This window comes from Coregonus lavaretus, assembly GCF_964263955.1.
Source record: "Coregonus lavaretus genome assembly, chromosome: 25".
Classification (NCBI taxonomy): Eukaryota; Metazoa; Chordata; class Actinopteri; order Salmoniformes; family Salmonidae; genus Coregonus; species Coregonus lavaretus.
Genome location: NC_140012.1, coordinates 765,565 through 788,297, shown reverse-complemented (window position 1 = coordinate 788,297; position 22,733 = coordinate 765,565). Strand labels below are relative to the sequence as shown.

The 22,733-nt window shown below is 42.8% G+C and overlaps 1 protein-coding gene across 1 annotated transcript in view; it reads left to right on the top strand.

Annotated features, from left to right (window-relative positions):
- Positions 1-22,733, top strand: part of tdrd1 (tudor domain containing 1) — a gene marked incomplete at both ends in the record, with an annotated part of 123,204 nt that overhangs the window by 62,069 nt on the left and 38,402 nt on the right. Inside the window, 3 exons of the mRNA XM_084141431.1 lie at positions 1,297-1,404; positions 1,688-1,858; positions 14,014-14,430. Coding sequence (XP_083997557.1) covers positions 1,297-1,404; positions 1,688-1,858; positions 14,014-14,430 — 696 coding nt within the window. The remainder of the gene's footprint in view (positions 1-1,296; positions 1,405-1,687; positions 1,859-14,013; positions 14,431-22,733) is intronic.

The following is a 22,733-nucleotide window of genomic DNA, read 5'->3' as shown; positions in this document are numbered from 1 at the left end:
TGATTAAACAGCATGATCATTAGGTGCACCTTGTGCTGGGGACAATAAAAGGCCACCCTAAAATGTGCAGTTTTGTCACACAACACAATGCCACAGATGTCTCAAGTTTTGAGGGAGCGTGCAATTGGCATGCTGACAGCAGGAATGTCCACCAGAGCTGTTGCCATAGAATTTAATGTTAATTCTCTACCATAAGTCATTTAAGAGAATTTGGCAGTACGTCCAACCGGCCTCACAACCACATACCAAGGTCTGAGACCAGCCATCTGGACTGCTGATGAAACTGTGGGTTTGCACAACCGAAGACTTTCTGCACAAACTGTAAGAACCTGTCTCAGGGAAGCTCATCTGCATGCTCGTCGTCATCACCACGGTCTTGACCTGACTGCAGTTCGGCGTAATAACCGACTTGTGTGCAAATGCTCACCTTCGATGGCCACTGGTACAGTGGAGAAGTGTGCTCTTCACAGATTAATCCCGGTTTCAACTATACCGTGCAGATGGCAGACAGTGTATATGGCGTCGTGTGGGCGAGCGGTTTGCTGATGTCAACATTGAACAGAGTGCCCCATGGTGGCGGTGGGGTTATGGTATGGGCAGGCATAAGCTACGGACAACGAACACAATTGCATTTTATCGATGGCAATTTGAATGCACAGAGATGCCGTGACGAGATCCTGATGCCCATTGTCGTGCCATTCATCCACCACCATCACCTCATGTTTCTGCATGATAATGCACGGTCCAATGTTGCAAGGATTTGTACACAATTTCCCAGTTCTTCCATGGCCTGCATACTCATCACACATGTCACTCATTGAGCAGTTTGGGATGCTCTGGATCGACGTGTATGACAGCGTGTTCCAGTTTCCGCCAATATCCAGAAACTTTGCACAGCCATTGAAGAGGAGTGGGACCACATTCCACAGGCCACAATCAACAGCGCTGCATGAGGCAAATGGTGGTCACACCAGATACTGACTGGTTTTTCTGATCCACACCCCTACCTTAAAAAAAAAGTTATGTGACCAACAGATGCAGATCTGTATTCCCAGTCATGTGAAATCCATAGATTAGGGCCTAATGAATTTATTGAAATTGACAGATTTCCTTATATGAACTGTAACTCAGTAAAATCTTTGAAATTGTTGCATTTACATTTTTGTTCAGTATAGATAAACTGAAACGGTTAAATATGGTACACATTTATATTATATTCACCTTTTTATATGTTACATTCCCTGTGTTCACAGTAATTGACACTGCTTCATCAGCGATATCTGTTTGTGTTGTCAGACCTGCAGGTTCTAGTGGAGCTGGGGGCTGAGCTGAAGCGGCATTGTGAGGCAGACATCACCCCTTTCTGTCCCAGTGTGGGTGAGCCCTGCTGCGCCCTGTTCTCTGGTGAGAACAAACTACCAGATTTATCAAACGCCACTCTGACAATATCTTTCATACTATCATAGTATATGGGGTAGTGTGATAGATATTCACTCCAAAAAATCACCAAGGACTCAAAGGCCCATTGGCCACTGTGAATATTAATGGGGGATCAAGTAATGTGAAGTGTATGTCGTGTTGGTGTATGTTTAGTCTCTCTCTTAATCCCACTGGTGCAGTGAACGTTGTTGGAAACTGCATATTATGGTTAATTAATACTGGTGTGTGTGCTCTCCCTCCCCCACAGGTGACGGGGCGTGGTACCGTGGTATGGTGCAGGGTGTGTGGGCTGGCAGTAAAGCCCGGGTGTATTTTGTGGACTATGGCAACACCAGTGATGTAGAACCAGCCCACCTCAGAGCGATCACACCCGGACTCCTCAAACACCACTTCCTGGCTATCCGCTGCTGGCTAGCAGGTTTGTGTGTAGTTTTTATGTGTGTTTGTAACAACGGTTAATGTAAGAGCACTGATTAATGTAATAACTTTTCTAAATGTTCAAACTTTATAGTTTTTTTATGTAATAAGTTATTACATTATCCGGTGGTTGTAATGTTATCAGGTGAGAAACAACTGTTTTGAAGAATAACGTAATAACTTAAACAATCATGTAATAACATATACAAATCTATGTATTTATGTATTACTTCCTTCTATTTGATGCACATACTGCCTGTTACAAACACAAAGTCATGCACATCATACCGGAATACTCCTATATAGACATTTTCACAAGCACACATTGAAATGTACACACATGCACAGTCATAGAAACACACTTTCCTTGGTTATAGATGAAACCGGTCATGATGTCAGTGGAAAGAGATTTTCTAAATCCCAATTGAACACTTCTTTACTTAGCCATTGTACAACTGGAACTTGTCTTTTCGATGTCACAGTTCCCAAACCCTGACACGCCATACACACAACAGGCTGTGTATCATGATGAGTAACCTTGCTTGAGAACGTGTTTTGAATCCAGTCTGTGCCCGGATGGGTGTCCCCTAGGAGGGGGCGGTCAAAAGGTTTGGTAGTTTGGTGAACCACACATGCGTGTTGAGGAACCTTGTTTGACACTTAAAGACTTGCAAAGTATTTATCTCCCCTGAGATAAAGAAGATTACACCTTGAAATCGTCTTGTGCTTTGCTCAAGGGCACAACGGCAGGAGATGGAATCTAGGATTAGATACCAGCAACCCTCCAGTTGCCGATTCACATTCACCAGATTTTTCCCATCAGACCCAGGATTCAAAGGCCTGCCCCTCTAACCTCTAGGCTATGTGCCGCCCTATAGCAAGGTAATGAGACACAGGTTTGACTGCTCTGAGAGATGACATCGCAGTTGGACCCTATTGGTTACAACCCCCACATAGAGCAGATGCGATTTGGCACAATGGCCCTATGTGGCCTGCTCACCTATGTGGTCAATGCTAATTCATAAACTTAATCTCCCTCGGGAAAAAGTGTCTATACATATTTCCCCATGCTTCTTGCCTAGCATTTGGTTTGGTACTGCCTCGCTGTGTGCCTATCCGACCTGTGCAACATGATGTTGCAGTTTTTGTAATATTTTTTTTATCTCCACTGTGCCATGCATATGAACGTGACGAGACTGGCAGCTTCTCTGATCCAGGCGCATTCATTTATCAGAATCATTATAATGGATATATATACAAAGAGTTGGCAATAGAAACTAAGCTGCTGTCGGGGGACACTGACAGCAGCTAGCTAGGTTGCAATGGAGCCCGCTTCGCCTGGAATAGCTAACGAACGTTTCCAGCGCTGTAGAAGCTGTGTTTATTACGCTCTTGTCCGGGAAAATATTGGCAATCCCGAGTTCCAATGCGGCAGTTGTTTGCTAGCAGAGGATTACAAGAATGAGGTGGCTTTGCTTAACAAACAAATCTCAATTCTGCGCGAAGTTATGGGGAAAACGCAAATTGGAACTTTCTCTTTCTCAACTCCTATGGCTGGATGCTGCTCGGGCCTGATGGATGTGTCCCCCGCCTTGTCAACTGTCCCTATCCGAATGGCCTGTGCTACCTGGAACTCGCCTACCAAGGAAATCGTCTCCATCTGCTTCTCCTCCTCCATCCTTTAGTGAAGTAGACGGAGAACAGCAAGAAGAATGTCCCAATCAGCGCTGGTCCCATGTCACAAGTTGTGGAAACTGACGGCAGCGGCATGCTGCTAAGCAGACGGGAGTGACTGCGAGAGGTTCAGAGCAGATTGACATAAGGAATAGCTTCACTGCACTGGTGCCTGATCTACCTGCGCTCAGATTTCCTGTGTCTGCGAAGGCGGTGCAGACTCCAACTACGCTGACTCCAGCAGCGTCTTCGTCGTCGAGTTCGGCTCCTTTCCCTCTCTCGGGATCTGATGGGGCACTGCCTGCTGTGGGAGGTCTGGAACTATCGCCGGGAGCAGTGGGCATACGCTATCCTGCTTCTCGTGGTCCCGTGAAAGACAAAACGAATTGTGTGAGGGGTGGGAATGGGCGGATTTTGCCATTCCCTTCTCCGCCCGTTGTATTGGGCAGTTCAATGATGAGAAATGTCTCAGTACCTGGAGCAAAAACGTTGCTATCAAGGAGCACGAGTACAGGACATCAATAAGCTGCTCCCAAACATTTTAACCCAGCATCAGGAAATTGAGTATCATAGTTAATGTTGGATTCAATGACATTATGAAGGCCAGCTCAGAACAGCTGTAGATGATAGATTTTAAAGAACTGATTGGGTCACAACTTGACACCAACAAACGCCCCGTAACATCTGGCCCTCTGCCCTCTCTAAATCATGGCATTGAACGGTTCAGCAGACTTTTAGCCCTCCATAACTGGCTACGAGACTATTGCAGCTCTCAGGGTGTAACATTTATTGACAATTTTGATTACTTCTGGAAACAAAGCTTGTATTATAAGGAGGATGGGATCCACCCAAATCATTTGTGTTCCTGGATCCTTTCACAGCATTATAAGGCTGCGTTGAGACAATTACTTATCAATGACCCAAGCCCAGCTCATTTAATCCCTACTATTTGTGTGGCTGAGTTGTCGTAATGCGTCAGGAAATGTACTTTATCCCATGTGCGTTGGAAGACACAATGTAAGTAACCTAATTTATGTCCCTCTTACTGCCCTGAATGTCACTGCTGATCCCACAGCTATTGTATGCAGTAATCATGTGCCTATGTACCAGAGTGATACTCTTAGCACTGAGGAGGTCACCCTGCACTAACATAAATAAGATGAGCATTTACATCTCTGCTAAGCTTCCCAGGAAAGCAATAAAAACAATCAAGCATCCCAGAAAAGTGCTAAAAATGGCCCACGTTAACATATGTACCTTAAGAAACAAGGTTCATGAAATCAATAATTTGCTAGTAACAGATGACATTAATATTCTGACAAAATCTGAAACTCACTTAGATATAATACCTTTGATACAGTGGTAGCAATACATGGTTATAAGATCTACAGGAAGAGCAAGCTTCAAACTGTAACTAGTGCCTGGTTCAGGTTATCAGTCAACCTACCAGGGTAGTTACAAACAGCACAGGAATTAAGTCATCAACATGTATTGATCACATCTTTACTAATGCTGCAGAAATTTGCTTTAAAGCAGTATCCAAATCCATCAGATGTAGTGATCACAATATAGTAGCCATATCTAGGAAAACCAAAGTTCCAAAGGCTGGGCCTAATATAGTGTATAAGAGGTCATACAATACGTTTTGTAGTGATTACTATGTTGATATAACAAATATTTGTTGGTCCGTGGTGTGTACTGAAGAGCAACCAGAAGCTACACTTGACACATTTATGAAATTGCTTATCCCAGTTACTAATAAGCATGCACCCATTTGAAAATGACTGTTAAATCCCCATGGATTGATGAGGAATTGGAAAATTGTATGGTTGAGAGGCAAAAGGAATGGCATATAAGTGTGGCTGCAAAACCGATTGGCAAACGTACTGCAAATTGAGAAATCATGTGACTAAACTGAAGAAGAAAAAAAAGAAGAAAAGACTACACTATGAAACTAAGATAAATGACATAAAGAATGATAGTAAAAAGCTTTGGAGCATCTTAAATGAAATTTTGGACAAAAAAACTCAGCTCCATCATTCATTTTATTTTAATTTTATTTATTGCACCTTTATTTAACCAGGTAAGCCAGTTGAGAACAAGTTCTCATTGGCAACTGCGACCTGGCCAAGATAAAGCAAAGCAGTGCGATTAAAAACAACAACACAGAGTTACATATGGGGTAAAACATAACATTAAGTCAAAAATACAACAGAAAATATATATACAGTGTGTTCAAATGTAGCAAGTTATGGAGGTAAGGCAATAAATAGGCCATAGTGCAAAGTAATTACAATAAGTATTAACACTGGAATGATAGATGTGCAAGAGATGATGTGCAAATAGAGATACTGGGGTGCAAATGAGCAAAATAAATAACAATATGGGGATGAGGTAGTTGGGTGGGCTAATTTCAGATGGGCTGTGTACAGGTGCAGTGATCGGTAAGGTGCTCTGACAACTGATGCTTAAAGTTAGTGAGGGAGATAAGTGTCTCCAGCTTCAGAGATTTTTGCAATTCGTTCCAGTCATTGGCAGCAGAGAACTGGAAGGAATGGCGGCCAAAGGAGGTGTTGTCTTTGGGGATGACCAGTGAGATATACCTGCTGGAGCGCATACTACGGGTGGGTGTTGCTATGGTGACCAATGAGCTAAGATAAGGCAGGGATTTGCCTAGCAGTGATTTATAGATGGCCTGGAGCCAGTGTGTTTGGCGACGAATATGTAGTGAGGACCAGCCAACAAGAGCGTACAGGTCACAGTGGTGGGTAGTATATGGGGATTTGGTGACAAAACGGATGGCACTGTGATAGACTACATCCAATTTGCTGAGTAGAGTGTTGGAGGCTATTTTGTAAATGACATCGCCAAAGTCAAGGATCGGTAGGATAGTCAGTTTTACGAGGGCATGTTTGGCAACATGAGTGAAGGAGGTTTTGTTGCGAAATAGGAAGCCGATTCTAGATTTAACTTTGGATTGGAGATGCTTAATGTGATTCTGGAAGGAGAGTTTACAGTCTAACCAGACACCTAGGTATTTGTAGTTGTCCACATACTCTAGGTCAGACCCGTCGAGAGTAGTGATACTAGTCGGGTGGGCGGGTGCAAGCAGCGTTCGATTGAAGAGCATGCATTTAGTTTTACTAGTGTTTAAGAGCAGTTGGAGGCTACTGAAGGAGTATTGTATGGCATTGAAGGTCGTTTGGAGATTTAACACAGTGTCCAAGGAAGGGCCAGATGTATACAAAATGGTGTCGTCTGCGTAGAGGTGGATCTGAGAGTCACCAGCAGCAAGAGCGACATCATTGATATACACAGAGAATAGAGTCGGCCCAAGAATTGAACCCTGTGGCACCCCCATAGAGACTGCCGTAGGTCCAGACAACAGGCCCTCCGATTTGACACATTGAACTCTATCTGAGAAGTAGTTGGTGAACCAGACGAGGCAGTCATTTGAGAAACCAAGGCTATTTAGTCTGCCAATAAGAATGCGGTGGTTGACAGTCGAAAGCCTTGGCCAGGTCGATGAAGATGGCTGCACAGTACTGTCTATTATCGATCAAGGTTATAATATCGTTTAGCACCTTGAGCGTGGCTGAGGTGCACCCATGACCAGCTCGGAAACCGGATTGCATAGCGGAGAAGGTACGGTGGGATTCGAAATGGTCGGTGATCTTTTTGTTAACTTGGCTTTCAAAAACTTCCGAAAGGCAGGGCAGGATGGATATAGGTCTGTAATAGTTTGGATCTAGAGTGTCACCCCCTTTGAAGAGGGGGATGACCGCGGCAGCTTTCCAATCTCTGGGGATCTCAGACGTTACGAAAGAGAGGTTGAACAGGCTAGTAATAGGGGTTGCGACAATTTCGGCGGCTAGTTTTAGAAAGAAAGGGTCCAGATTGTCTAGCCCAGCTGATTTGTAGGGGTCCAGATTTTGCAGCTCTTTCAGAACATCAGCTGTCTGGATTTGTGTGAAGGAGAAGCGGGGGGGGGGGCATGGGCAAGTTGCAGCGGAGGGTGCAGAGCTGGTGGCCGGGGTAGTGGTAGCCAGGTGGAGCAGCAAAATGCTTGTTGAAATTTATCGGTAGAGACAGTGTTTCCTAGCCTCAGTGCAGTGGGCAGCTGGGAGGAGGTGCTCTTATTCTCCATGGACTTTAGTGTTCCAAAATCTTTTGGAGTTAGTGCTACAGGATGCACATTTCTGTTTGAAAAAGCTAGCCTTTGCTTTCCTAACTGATTTTGTATATTGGTTCCTGACTTCCCTGAAAAGTTGCATATCGCGGGGGCTGTTCGATGCTAATGCCGTACGCCACAGGATGTTTTTGTGCTGGTCAAGGGCAGTCAAGTCTGGGGTGAACCAGGGGCTATATCTGTTCTTAGTTCTGAATTTTTTGAATGGGGCATGCTTATTTAAGATGGAGAGGAAAGCACTTTTAAAGAACAACCAGGCATCCTCTACTGACAGAATGAGGTCAATATCCATCCAGGATACCCAGGCCAGGTCAATTAGAAAGGCCTGCTCGCTGAAGTGTTTTAGGGAGCGTTTGACAGTGATGAGGGGTGGTCGTTTGACCGCGGACCCATTACGGACGCAGGCAATGAGGCAGTGATCGCTGAGATCCTGGTTGAAGACAGCGGAGGTGTATTTAGAGGGTAAATTAGTCAGGATGATATCTATGAGGGTGCCCATGTTAACGGATTTAGGGTTGTATTTGGTAGGTTCCTTGATAATTTGTGTGAGATTGAGGGCATCTAGTTTAGATTGTAGGACGGCCGGAATGTTAAGCATATCCCAGTTTAGGTCACCAAGCAATACGAACTCTGAGGATAGATGGCGGGCAATCAATTCACATATGGTGTTCAGGGCACAGCTGGGGGCTGAGGGGGGTCTATAGGAAGCGGCAACAGTGAGAGACTTATTTCTGGAAAGGTGGATTTTTAGAAGTAGAAGCTCAAACTGTTTGGGCACAGACCTGGATAGTATGATAGAGCTCTACAGTAGATTGCAACTCCGCCCCCTTTGGCAGTTCTATCTAGACGGAAAATGTTGTAGTTGGGAATGGAAATTTCAGAATCTTTGGTGGCCTTCCTAAGCCAGGATTCAGACACTGCTAGAACATCAGGGTTGGCTGAGTGTGCAAACGCAGTGAATAACTCAAACTTAGGGAGGAGGCTTCTGATGTTAACATGCAAGAAACCAAGGCTTTTGCTATTACAGAAGTCAATTAATGATAGCGCCTGGGGAGCAGGAGTGATACTGGGGGCTACAGGGCATGGGTTAACCTCCACATCACCAGAGGAACAGAGGAGGAGTAGAATAAGGATACGGCTAAAGGCTTTAAGAACTGGTCTTCTAGTGCGTTGGGTATAGAGAATAGATTCAGGGCATTATGTACAGACAAGGATATGGAAGGAAATGAGTACAGTGGAGGTAAACCTAAGCGTTGGGTAAAGATGAAAGAGAGAGCATCACTGGAGGCACCGATTGAGCAGGTCTACACGTGTGTGGGGGGTGGGACAAAGGATCTGTTTGAGACGGGTTGAGCAGGACTGGGGGCTCTACATTGAAAAAGTACAGTTAGAACTAACCGAAACAGCAATAGGCAAGGCATATTGACATGGGAGGTAGGCAAAAAGCAGTCACAGGTGTTATTCGAGAGAGCTAAGACAAAAGCTGGTAATGGCGACAAAAGTTTGAGCTGAGGCTAAACAGATCAAGAGGATGGGGTACCGTATAAAGGAACAGTCCAGCAGGCATCAGCTGTGTAGCTGAGTGATCATAAGGTCCAGTGAACAGCAATAAGTAAGTCCGGGAGCAGTTCAGTGGCTGCTTACGCTACAGGCGAGCTGGAGGCACTGCTGTTGATTGCATGTGCTAGCGGGCCGGGGCTAGCAGATGGATCTTTGTGGTCGTCGCAACGGGAAGCCTGTTGAAACCACATCAGACGATTATGTCGGCAGACCAGTTGTGATGGATCGGCGGGGCTCCGTGTCAACACTAGGAGGTCCCGTCCGGTTGACAGAGAGGTAGATAGCCGGGAGAGGCTAGCTCAAGGCTAACTGGGGTTAGCTTCAGGACAGTGGTGATTAGCCAACAACGTCAACATCCATTTTGTTGCAGCTAGCTAGTTGCGATGGTCTGGTGTTAAGGTCCAGTGATTCAGTGATTCCGGCAGAAAATCCGATATGCTCTGGTTCGATAACGCGATATGCAGACTGGCTGATAATTGTCCAGGCTAGAGCTGGCTGGTAGGTAGTGCAGGTCACGGCCACGGACAATGGTGAAGACCGCTAACGGTGGCTAATAGCAAGTAGCTAGTTAGCTGGCTAGTTTCAGCCAGAGGTTCTGGATAAAAATGTATGAAGAAATAATAGAATCCGTTCCACATTGGGTGGGGCGGGTTGCAGTAAAGTATATTTAGTTAAAGGATGGAAAGTGAGATTGAGAAATATACGAAAAAGAAAAAACAGGCTATTGTTTTGGTTGTGTTTTGGGTTATGTTTTGCCCAATAGTAACTGAACGATTACTGCAGTCATTTTCTTTCTAAGTGAGTAGATAATGTTTCTGAACACGTTTACACTGAACAAAACTATAAAAGCAACATGTGAAGCGTTGGTCCCATGTTTCATGAGCTCAAATAAAAGATTCCAGAAATGTTCTGTATGCACAAAAAGCTTATTTCTCTCATTTTGCGCACAAATTTGTTTACATCCCTGTTAGTGAGCATTTATCCTTTGCCAAGATAATCCATCTACCTGTCAGGTGTGGCATATCAAGAAGCTGATTAAACAGCATGATCATTACACAGGTGCACCTTGTGCTGGGGACAATTAAAGGCCACTCTAAAATGTGCGGTTTTGTCACACAAACTAAGGGCTGTTTCGGAGTCGGGAGTTTTCACACGATAATTCCCGGGTTCTCATGCCTTATTGCTTAATTAACACCCAGGTCTGGTTCCAACCCCTACTGGCATTGTGGCCTTGAGCAAGGCAAATAAACCCCTAAATTCCAAATACTACTTGGGTAATGATCTCAGCCTAACAGTGGCTTGCGAAAGTATTCACCCCACTTGGCATTTTTCTATTTTGTTGCCTTACAACCTGGAATTAAAATTGATTTTGGGGGGGTTTGTATCATTTGATTTACACAACATGCCTACCACTTTGAAGATGCAACATCTTTTTTGTTGTGAAACAACCAAGAAATAAGACAAAAAAACTGAAAGCTTGAGCGTGCATAACTATTCATCCCCCCAAAGTCAATACTTTGTAGAGCCACCTTTTGCAGCAGTTACAGCTGCATGTCTCTTGGGGTATGTCTCTATAAGCTTGGCACATCTAGCCACTGGGATTTTTGCCCATTCTTCAAGGTAAAACTGCTCCAGCTCCTTCAAGTTGGATGGGTTCCGCTGGTGTACAGCAATCTTTAAGTCATACCACAGATTCTCAATTGGATTGAGGTCTGGGCTTTGACTAGGCCATTCCAAGACATTTAAATGTTTCCCCTTAAACCACTCGAGTGTTGCTTTAGCAGTATGCTTAGGATCATTGTCCTGCTGGAAGGTGAACCTCCGTCCCAGTCTCAAATCTCTGGAAGACTGAAACAGGTTTCCCTCAAGAATTTCCCTGTATTTAGCGCCATCCATTATTCCTTAAATTCTGACCAGTTTCCCAGTCCCTGCTGATGAAAAACATACCCACAGCATGATGCTGCCACCACCATGCTTCACTGTGGGGATGGTGTTCTCGGAGTGATGAGAGGTGTTGGGTTTGCGCCACACATAGCGTTTTCCTTGATGGCCAAAAAGCTGACTTTTAGTCTCGTCTGACGAGTACCTTCTTCCATATGTTTGGGGAGTCTCCCACATGCCTTTTGGCGAACAACAAACGTGTTTGCTTATTTTTTTCTTTAAGCAATGGCTTTTTTCTGGCCACTCTTCCGTAAAGCCCAGCTCTGTGGAGTGTACGGCTTAAAGTGGTCCTATGGACAGATACTCCAATATCCGCTGTGGAGCCTTGCAGCTCCTTCAGGGTTATCTTTGGTCTCTTTGTTGCCTCTGATTAATGCCCTCCTTGCCAGGTTTGTTGTGGTGCCATATTCTTTCAATTTTTAATAATGGATTTAATGGTGCTCTGTGGGATATTCAAAGTTTCTGATATTTTTTTATAACCCAACCCTGATATTTACTTCTCCACAACTTTGTCCCTGACCTGTTTGGAGAGTTCCTTGGTCTTCATGGTGCCACTTGCTTGTTGGTGCCCCTTGCTTGTTGGTGCCCCTTGCTTAGTGGTGTTGCAGACTCTGGGGCCTTTTAGAACAGGTGTATATAAACTGAGATCATGTGACACTTAGATTGCACACAAGTGTACTTTATTTAACTAATTATGTGACTTCTGAAGGTAATTGGTTGCACCAGATCTTATTTAGGGGCTTCATAGCAAAGGTGGTGAATACATATTATTCTGCCCTGGAATTGCTTTCCCATGCAAAACTAGACAGATAGCTAAGAACTGAGTCTTCAATAAAACTTCCAAGGCGTGACTTTTCTTGAACAAATGTATTGAAAACGTTTATGTTGTGAAACTGGAAATACAGAAAATAATATACTTTAGTATTCAATTCACATTGACATACTGTAGCTGTACACTATACGTTAAGTTGAAGTTGCATAAATACAAAGCAAGTGCCAAGTTACCATGTATCTGACATGACGACAAACCAAATAGATAATTACTCTATGAGTAACAACTAACCAACTCCTTTCATTACTCTAATAATGTGCACACACTTCTGTACAATAACAAAGCATATTACACTAGAAACATTAACAAACTATAGTATAATATGTTTTACACGACGCACGAGCAAACTAATACAGCTGACGGCATCTATGAAAGTCAATGCAATTTGCGTGAGTAAATGTAACCAACTAACATTGAGAATTAAGCAATTCTATCAATAACAATATTATCATCATTAGCAATATGCTTGAATTGAACTTAAAAACAAATATTTTCCGAGGCTGAAACGTGACAAGAAATAGTTGCACAGAAATAACTGTACCGTAGCGTTGTTTCTAGCTGCTTGTCTGCGTGCAGAATGACTACTCTACTTCCGTTTTTTGTACATTCTTCTAAGTACCAGAAAGCTCCACTAGGGGGCGATAAACACCATGCAACACAATGAAAGTCACTCTTAACCACTATAATAAAATAATCTGTTACCTTCTAACAGGATGGCAGCACACACATGCACGCACCACTTTTCCGTTATGAATTTTTTTGAATTTTTTGAAACAAGTAATATTTTTCATTTCACTTCACCAATTTGGACTATTTTGTGTATGTCCATTACATGAAATCCAAATAAAATTCCATTTAAATTACAGGTTGTAATGCAACAAAATAGGAAAAACGCCAAGGGGGATGAATACTTTTGCAAGGCACTGTATACGGTGCTCCCAGACTGTTACGAAAATAGTGTGTCGGGGTTGGGTCCTGTGACAGTATAAATATGCATTTCTGTACTGATAATTAAGAGCTTTTCGAAATGACTTTTATTTTGAAAATTCCTCACGAATGATGTTAATTAAATGTGTTATGACTAATGAATGATACTGCAACACTCAAAGGTGTTATGACTGGTTTGATAAAGTTGTTATGCATACCCCCTTTATATAAAGTGTTACCTACCTGTGTGTGTCTGACTGTACATTTTGTGTGTGCATGTGTGTACATATCTGTGTGTGGGTATGAGTACATGTGCAGAGGTTTGTGTGTGTGCTGGCAATTGTTGGGCTGTGGTGTGGTATGCATCAAATTGAGTAATATTATACGATTTTGGTATGTTATAAGCTACGTGATCAGTTAAAGATGTTACGTTATTCATCAAATATTGTTACTCACCTGATAACGTAATAACCACCATATTGCATAATAACTTATAATGTTAAGTGAAAAAGGTTATTACGTTATCTGTTCATGTTTTATTACTTTATCTGGTAAGTTATAACATTAACTGGTGTTTTTACCTTAACCGTTACTGTGTTTGTGTGAATGTGAATGATTGACATTTTATTTTCATGTCAAATCTCCAGTTGGCAACCCATACCTTACTGACCTAATTGACACAAACAACCATTACAATGAATCACGGTGATACTTCAGTGATAATTATTATAGTGTTCTAAGCAGTGCGGACCGCGTAAGGAATTATAAAGGTTATCCAAGGAATAATAACTAGAGCAGTAAAAAAAGTTAATACAGATAAGTAAATACAGAAAAATTAAACGTAAGGAGTTTAAACTCGGTCTGGCACAAAGAGAATATTGTGTGTACATGTGTGTATTTGCAGGGTTTTTAGGATTTTGTTAATGATATCCTCATTCATAAAATTATTGTTTTCCAACCTGCTCATACGAATATGGTGAGAAACTGTCCTAACGAGTCATGACTATAAAATACCCTCCCCCACCCCCTTTAGGTGTTGAGCCTCTGAGCCCCCAGTGGAGTGCGGAGTCTATAGGCCGCTTCCAGGCCCTGTGTGTGGGCCAGCAGCTCCACGCACGTGTCCTCTCCATCACAGAGCGAGGCTACGGACTTGAACTGGACAGCAGTGGTCAAAACGTGGCAGCCACACTGCTCTCAGAACAGCTGGCTAAAGCCCCTGGACAGAGCCAGGCCCAGGCTCAATCCGCTCCCATTGTCCCTAAAAAAACCCAGCAGAAGCCTGCCATTCAGAGAGACACCACCACCAGTGTGGGACCACCCAAAGCCAGAGCCGCCAATCAAAATGAGCTGCCCACTGCGAAGCAGGCCAAAAAAAACAATCAGAGCAAGGCTAGTGCTGGGCAGCTGGCAAAAGTGGCCATCCCATTTGGGTCCGATGGAACAGCATCTGGTGAGTTTAATTTACTGTATTTTCGGTATTAAGAATAGACTGTAACCATGTTTCCATCCAACTATTTTTAAACAAGTAAAGTACCTGTTGGATAAAAAAACTCATGATGGGCCTTATGGAAACATAAAATTGTAGGTAGACTTTCCAAAATGTTGACAAAACCAGATCTGTTGAAAAGGGGTGGATCGTTTTTGGGGTCTGAAATATTTCAGATGGTAGTGGAAACACTTTTTTTGCGCAATTGTTGATAGAATAGTGTTTACTTTTTTGCCAAGTAAAATCTGGTATCGTAGGATCGCGATACTGGTATCGTGTCAACACTCACACAATGCTAAGTTGTGTGGTCCTCCCACTACCACTCGTAAAAGCATGCAGTTTATTAGGCTATAGATTACATAATTTATGATGAATTTCACTTTGTTGAAAGTGCACAGTGATGAGCTTGATGCTCTTTTCCCAAAAATATTAAGGGTCTTAATTTGTATGCTGGTGACATGATGATTGGTGTTTGGCTGACAATTGACAAATGTGACCGACCGCCTCGATTCGGTCTTAAGCAGCAAAATTTGTAATGGTGTTTTTTTTTTTTTTTTTTTTACATTGGATAAAAGTAGAGCCTCAGAGCTAGAAAATGGTATACATACACTGCAGTTGAGGAACAATGGGAAAGTAATTATGCCTTGAAAGCTGATAAACTTGTAACCCCACTTTTGAGAAAATGGCCCTTGAATGTTTTGGTACACCTACTGGACAGCTCTTCTTTGTCTACACCCATTCAGCATCGTTCACACCCTCTTAAGCCTTAGTCCCACCCATCTCTTTAAAGATTCACATGTGAGGCCATGTGGTAAACACACACTATATCAAATCAAATGTAAGTTTATTTGCCACATGCTCAGGATACAGAAGGTGTAAACGGTACAGTGATAATACTTTCATACTTGCATAGTAGCAATATCAAAAACAAAGTGTCAAGATGAAAATATTTTATATAGATATTTTATCGTTATTAGATGCCGCTTACCCGACACACTTGTCTAAATTGATGGGTCATGTGAAGGAAATGCTATAACCACCCATCACGCACATCTAGCTAAGTGGATGGGTAACTATTGTCTAGACACGTACACATGTTCATGAAATACAATTGATTGCCGTAACCACCCCCAGACACAACTGCTAATTTGATGGGACATGTAATAATCCGGCCGAATTGGATTCTTTTGTTTAGACATGTAGCTAGCTAGCTAAACAATGAACCTGCATAACCCCAACTCATACTACTGCTAATACAAACAGTGTCATAGCTGTAGTATGAATCTGCAGGTAGCTAAAGCTAACAAACTAGGTTCAATGTTAACTAGCTAACATTAGGCTATAACTAGCAATGCAAATGGCTTGCTGATTCGAATAATATTACTACACAGATCATACACGTGACGTTAGCAAGCGAGCCAGCAAGCTAACATTTGCTAGCTAACTAACGGTATGCTTTAAACTTGCAATAAAAAAGACTTTCTGACTAAATTTGAAACGTATATCTGGAAAATGTGACTAGACTCTTACCCGTATACATGGATGAACGCTTCATGGCAGACTGGAACCATTTAACTCAGTTTTGTTTGTAGCTACATCTTGTTTGGCCAGCTTTGTGTCAAGTCACTTTGGTTCACACTGACTGTGGCGTGTGGAGAAAGTAGCTCATGACTTTTTCATACTGATCTGTTGAGAGTGTGTGCTAAATTCAGGGTATCAATGTTGTTGAGAAAAGTAGCAAAACCTTTGTAATTCTTGATGACTAACGTTATATATCTTTCATATACACTACCGTTCAAAAGTTTGGGGTGACTTAGAAATGTCCTTGTTTTCCATGAAAACATACATGAAATTAGTTTGAATAGGAAATATAGCAAAATGCATAGGAAATGTAGTCATTTACAAGGTTAGAAATAATGATTTTTAATATAAGTAATAGTGTCCTTCAAACTTTGCTTTCGTCAAAGAATCCTCCATTTGAAGCAATTACAGCTTTGCAGACCTTAGGCATTCTAGTTGTCAATTTGTTGAGGTAATCTGAAGAGATTTCACCCCATGTTTCCTGAAGCACCTCACACAAGTTGGATTGGCTTGATGGGCACTTCTTACATACCATACGGTCAAGCTGTTCCCACAACAGCTCAATAGGGTCGAGATGCAGTGACTGTGCTGGCCACTCCATTATAGACAGAATAACAGCTGACTGCTTCTTCCCTAAATAGTTATTGCATAGTTTGGAGCTGTACGTTGGGTCATTGTCCTGTTGTAGGAGGAAATTGTCTCCAATCAAGCGCCATCCACAGGGTATGGTGTTGCAAAATGGAGTGATAGCCTTCCTTCTTCAAGATCCCTTTTACCCTGTACAAATCTCCCACTTTACCACCACCAAAGCACCCCCAGACCATGTTGTGGAAAATAACCACTATACTTTATTACAAATAAGGTCTTACAGAGTTTTTGTTGCACCAAGAAATTACTTTATTAAAGTTTCAACAAAGCCGATACCATTCTGCAGAATGGCTCACCCCCTTACGCTCTCCCTCCATCCTTTATAGTCCCCTCTTCAGTTTTCCCGCTCTTGTATTGCTCCGCCCACTTCCTTTGTCTCTGAGGGCGACTAAACTCGACTTTTATTATGCACATAGTACTCCAACCAATCACTCACTCTCCTGTGTTGCACACACACTCATGTTTAGTTTAACCATGACAAGGCCCTAAATCCTTGAAACATACACAAACCCCACACACACAGTGAAATGACCCAATTCAATTCCTGGCCCAGTAACAAAGAAATCTCTATACTCTTGATTAACCCAGTTCTACCTCATAGTCCATTAAACTCTACAGTTCATTAATAATAATTCACCACAACCATCACATTGCCTCCACCATGCTTGACAGATGGCATCAAGCACTCCTCCAGCATCTTTTCATTTGGTCTGCAACTCTCAAATGTTTGTGATCCGAACACCTCAAACTTCGATTCGTCTGTCCATAACACTTGTCTGTTCTTTTGCCCATCTTTTCTTTTTATTGGCCAGTCTGAGATATGGCTTTTTCTTTGCGACTCTGCCTAAAAGGTCAGCATCCTGGAGTCGCCTCTTCACTATTGACGTTGAGACTGGTGTTATGCGGTTACTATTTAATGATGCTGCCAGTTGCGGACCTGTGAGAGGCGTCTGTTTCTCAAACTAGACACTCTAATGTATTTGTCCTCTTGCTCAGTTGTGCACCGGGGCCTCCCACTCCTCTTTCTATTCTGGTTAGAGCCAGTTTGCGCTGTTCTGTGAAGGGAGTAGTACACAGCGTTGTACGAGATCTTCAGTTTCTTGGATATTTTCGCATGGAATAGCCTTCATTTCTCAAGAATAGACTGACGAGTTTCAGAAGAAAGTTATTTGTTTCTGGCCATTTTGAGCCTGTAATCGAACCCATTATTGCTGATGCTTCAGATACTCAACTAGTCTCAAGAAGGCCAGATTTATTACCTCTTTAATCAGCACAACAGTTTTCAGCTGTGCTAACATAATTGCAAAAGGGTTTTCTAATGATCAATTAGCCTTTTAAAATGATAAACTTGGATTAGCAAACACAACGTGCCATTGGAACACTGGACTGATGGTTGCTGATAATGGGCCTCTGTACGCCTATGTAGATATTCCATTCAAAATCAGCCGTTTCCAGCTACAATAGCCATTTACAACATTAACAATGTCTACACTGTATCTCTGATCAATTTGATGTTATTTTAATGGACAAAAAAATTGCTTTTCTTTCGAAAACAAGGACATTTCTAAGTGACCCCAAACTTTTAAATGGTAGTGTATATCTTTCAAAAACGGCGTGGTAGAAAGGACTGTCAACACCAGTATGAAAATGTATGCACTCACTAACTGTAAGTTGCTCTGGATAAGAGCGTCTGCTAAATGACAAAAAAATAAATTAAAAAAAGAACACAAACTGAACAGTTCACGTTATAGACAGAAGCGTGTTACATGACAGACCAATCCAAACTCATCTCTTGGCATGTCCAGCCAATACATTATCTCAGCCAATCATGGCTAGTGGGAAAGTTCCTGTCTTTGTCCATGGCTAAACCAACTAGGCTCGTAATTTAACAATTTTATCAGTATTTATGGATGGAATACAAGTTTGTTATTAAGGCACATGAAAGTTCACATGTACCAGAAGGCATTTCTGCCAAAACAACGCATTTTGATTAAAACAATTATATTTACGTTAAAATGCTGCTCTTGTGAAGTAGTGATGTGCGACATACGCCTAGTTTCATGAAACAAGTCACAAATAGCCTACAAATTAATTTTATAATGTACCCTCTGTCTGCACTGTATCTGTGAGCTGTTGGCATGAGCGCATGTCCTAAGACCAGAGTGGGCAAATGTGCTGTTTATCGCAACTGTTTGTGGCAAAACCATCAACAGAGTTGAAATTGAGACACAAGCCTTTTATTTTTTTATTAATGAAAGGGCTTTTTATGTGCACTACGTCATTACGCACAGCTTGTTGTCCGCAACAAGCCAGTTTGGTATAATTCGTTTGGAAATCTGTCTACAAGTGCATGGAAACGTAGCTTATGTAATAAAATAACTTTCGGTCAACAGCACAAGTTTGGCTGCGATGTCACAGCTTATCTGTCTGTCCATGTCTTGCCTTCAGATAAAACGCATCTCTATATTTTATTTCAGCGTGAGCTTACATGACAGTGCTGAACCTATTGATTTCAGTCACATTGGCAGTGCCGCACACTTTTACAAGAACAATTCATGTTAATTAATGTTTAGCAAATTTCTCCTGTTTGTGTTTGTCTGTACTCGTGCTGTCATACAATATTCAAGTGCAACTTAGAAATATCAACTTAAATTCCAACACACCTGCCATCAATACAAGTAAATCATGATTCAGTAAATGTGGTTTGATAAGGAATCATTTAGCTATAATTTATACTGAAACAGTGGTGAGGTGATGGCAAAATAAATATAGAAATCATGTTAAATTATCATGGGCTAAATAACTTTACAAAACATTTTTTAAACGTTTTGATTTCCTTCACATCCAGTTAATTTATTTAACCTGGAAACTTCTCCCAAGGAAGACCGTTTCAGACAGCAACTCTTGGTATGAAAAAGTACAATGTTTTTGTTCGCTCTAACTTCTTAGCAGTGTTTAAATTGGTCCTCCCTGCTCTCCCTTAACTAACTCTGTATGGAATACAAACTTAACGCACAACGTCTTCCTCCATAATGATGTGGTTGAGACCTGCTGACTGAACCTATGCTCCCGTACCATCTACCAAGCCGAGTGCCGTCAGAAATCCTACACCTGAGACCTACTCCTTTCCCTGCGCCCTCATGTTCTCCAGCCACCACAATACAATCCTTGCATCCCGGATGAGATCCTATGCAAGCCCAGGAAAAGAGGTAGGGGTAGAGTTCTTACTGCGTTTTCTTACATACTCATATTATTTGATTTCTTCCGCCCACTCTAGAGCTTAAACGATTTAAGCTAATAAATTGACTTTTCAAAAATGTTCAACTAAATATTAATCTCCAGTTTCCAAAACATAGAAATGCGCCATTTTCACACACACTACATGGTATGTAGACAAAAGTATGTAGACACCCGCTCATCAAACATTCCAAAATCATGGGCATTGATATGGAGTTGGTCCCCCCTTTGCTGCTATGACATTGCTGTGGGGAGTTCCATTCAGCCACGAGAATTAGTGAGGTCGGGCACTGATGTTAGGCGATTAGGACTGGCTCGCAGTCGGAGTTCCAATTCATCCCAAAGGTGTTTGATGGAGTTTAGGTCAGGGCTCTGTGCAGGCCAGTCAAGTTCTTCCACACCGATCTCGACAAACCATTTCTGTATGGCTCTCGCTTTGTGCACGGGGGCATTGTCATGCTGAAACAGGAAAGGGCCTTCCCCAAACTGTTGCCACAAAGATGGAAGCACAGAATTTTCTAGAATGTCATTGTATGCTGTAGCGTTTAAAGATTTCCCTTCACTGAAACTAAGGGGCCTAGCCCGAACCATGAAAAACAGCCCCAGACGATTATTCCTCCTCCACCAAACTTTACAGTTGGCACTGTGCATTTGGCAGGTAGCGTTCTCCTGGCATCCGCCAAACCCAGATTCATACGTCGGACTTCCAGATGGTGAAGCGTGATTCATCACTTCAGAGAATGCGTTTCCACTGCTCCAGAGTCCAATGGCGGCGAGCTTTACACCACTCCAGCCGATGCTTGGCATTGCGCTTGGTGATCTTAGGCTTGTGTGCAGCTGCTCAGCTATGGAAAACCATTTCATGAAGCTCCCGACGAACAGTTATTGTGCTGACGTTACTTCTAGAGGCAGTTTGGAACTCGATAGTGAGTGTTGCAACCGAGGACAGACGATTTTTACGTGCTTCAGCACTCGGCAATCCCGTTCTGTGAGCTTGTGTGGCCTACCATTTCGCGGCTGAACCGTTGTTGCTCCTTGACCTTTCCACTTCACAATAACAGCACTTACAGTTGACTGGGGCAGCTCTAGCAGGGCAGAAATTTGACTTGTTGGTAAGGTGGCATCCTTTGATGGTGCCACGTTGAAAGTCACTGAGCTCTAAAGTAAGGCCATTCTAATGCCAATGTTTGTGTATGGAGATTGCATGGCTGTGTGCTCGATTTTATACCTGTCCGCAACGGGTGTGGCTGAAATAGCCGAATCCACTAATTTGAAGGGGTGTCCACATACCTTTGTATATATAGTGTATGTTGATGTTGGGGTGGTGCTGGAGATAATCAATATGAAGTAGAACAATTTTGAAATTTCCCATTAATACGAAACCAACTCTCAAATGTGCAGACTGCCCAAACTTAACTTTCTAGATTTTTTTTTTAACACTGCTTAACCCTTTCTATTTTGGTCCTGACGTCATCAGAGTGCACAGCTGAACATTGTATACCGGAAACACTTGGTTTGTTATTTTAACTAAAACATAACCAATTTTTGTTAAACATAAATACCAAACTTGTTTTTGCATGCATTCTGCGACGCGGTTAGCTTTTAACAGCTAGGACCGCTATTTCTTGTCCTGGAATCCCGCTTAACTGACAGGTTGAAGTCTGCTTTAAAGAGCCGCTAAATTGCTAAAGTTAGCCATCAAGCTAACGAAGTTAGTCCCAGATGAGTTTTCCAATTGAGCCCTCTGTCTGGAGAAGTAAATGAACGGATCCAGCGCTGTAGAAGCTGTATCTACAATGCTTTGTTTCGGTACAAACTGGATCACTCAGAGTTCCAATCCGGCAATTGTTTGCTTGCCGAGGATTATAGGCTTGAGGTGGCTTCCTTGATCACGCAGGTAGCCAGCCTACGTAAGAAACTGGGGAAAACACAGAGTGAAATGTTTACCTTTTCTACACCGGTGGCTGGACGGCGTTTGCGCATGTTGGATGCATCTCCGTCTTGTCGTTTGTCGTTATCCGACTGGCCGGTGTTGCCTGGAGTTCGTTCACCAGGGGAGCCATCTCCTGCCTCTCCTCCCCCATCTGATAGCGGAGTCAAAGGAGCACAGCAAGAGGAGCATGGCAATCAACGATGGTCACATGTCACAAGTCGTGGAAGCCGAAGACTGCAGCTTACCACAAAGCAGTCTACACTCCCAACGAGAGGCCCGGAGCGGATACTACCAATGAATAGTTTTGCCGTCCTGGAGCCTGATCTTCCTGCACCTTTGTCACTGGGGGTGCTTGTGTCTGCGGCCGCAGTGCCTACTACTACGATTTCGAAGTCAACGTCGGCAACCTTCCGTTCCTGCTCTGGATCGGGGCTTCTCCATCTGTCGGAGGCCTGCACCGTTCTGTGAAGCGTGGGAGTGGGCGGATTTTCTTGTCCTTCTTGCAAGCCGTGATTTTGGGCAGCTCCATGGTAAGAAATGACTGTTCCTGGTGCAAAAACAATGTCCTGTCCCGGAGCTCGAGTAAATTACATTACTAAGCTCCTCCCGAGTGGTTCTTCCTTTAAAAGTTTCAAGCTTATGCCGCGACCGTTTGTGGTAGATGGTGCAGATTGTGGTAAATTGCGTCATTCTGTCATTGCACCACACTATCACAAGGGGGAGTTGGAACGCTGATCTATCGTTAGTCTAAACTGTGGCACAAATTGACTATCTTTTCGTAAATTAATGGAGGCGTTTTCAGTCCGAGAGTCTCAATTCCCTGGCACTAGAGTCCTGCATCATGCAAAAAAATGGTTTGCTGCCGGTG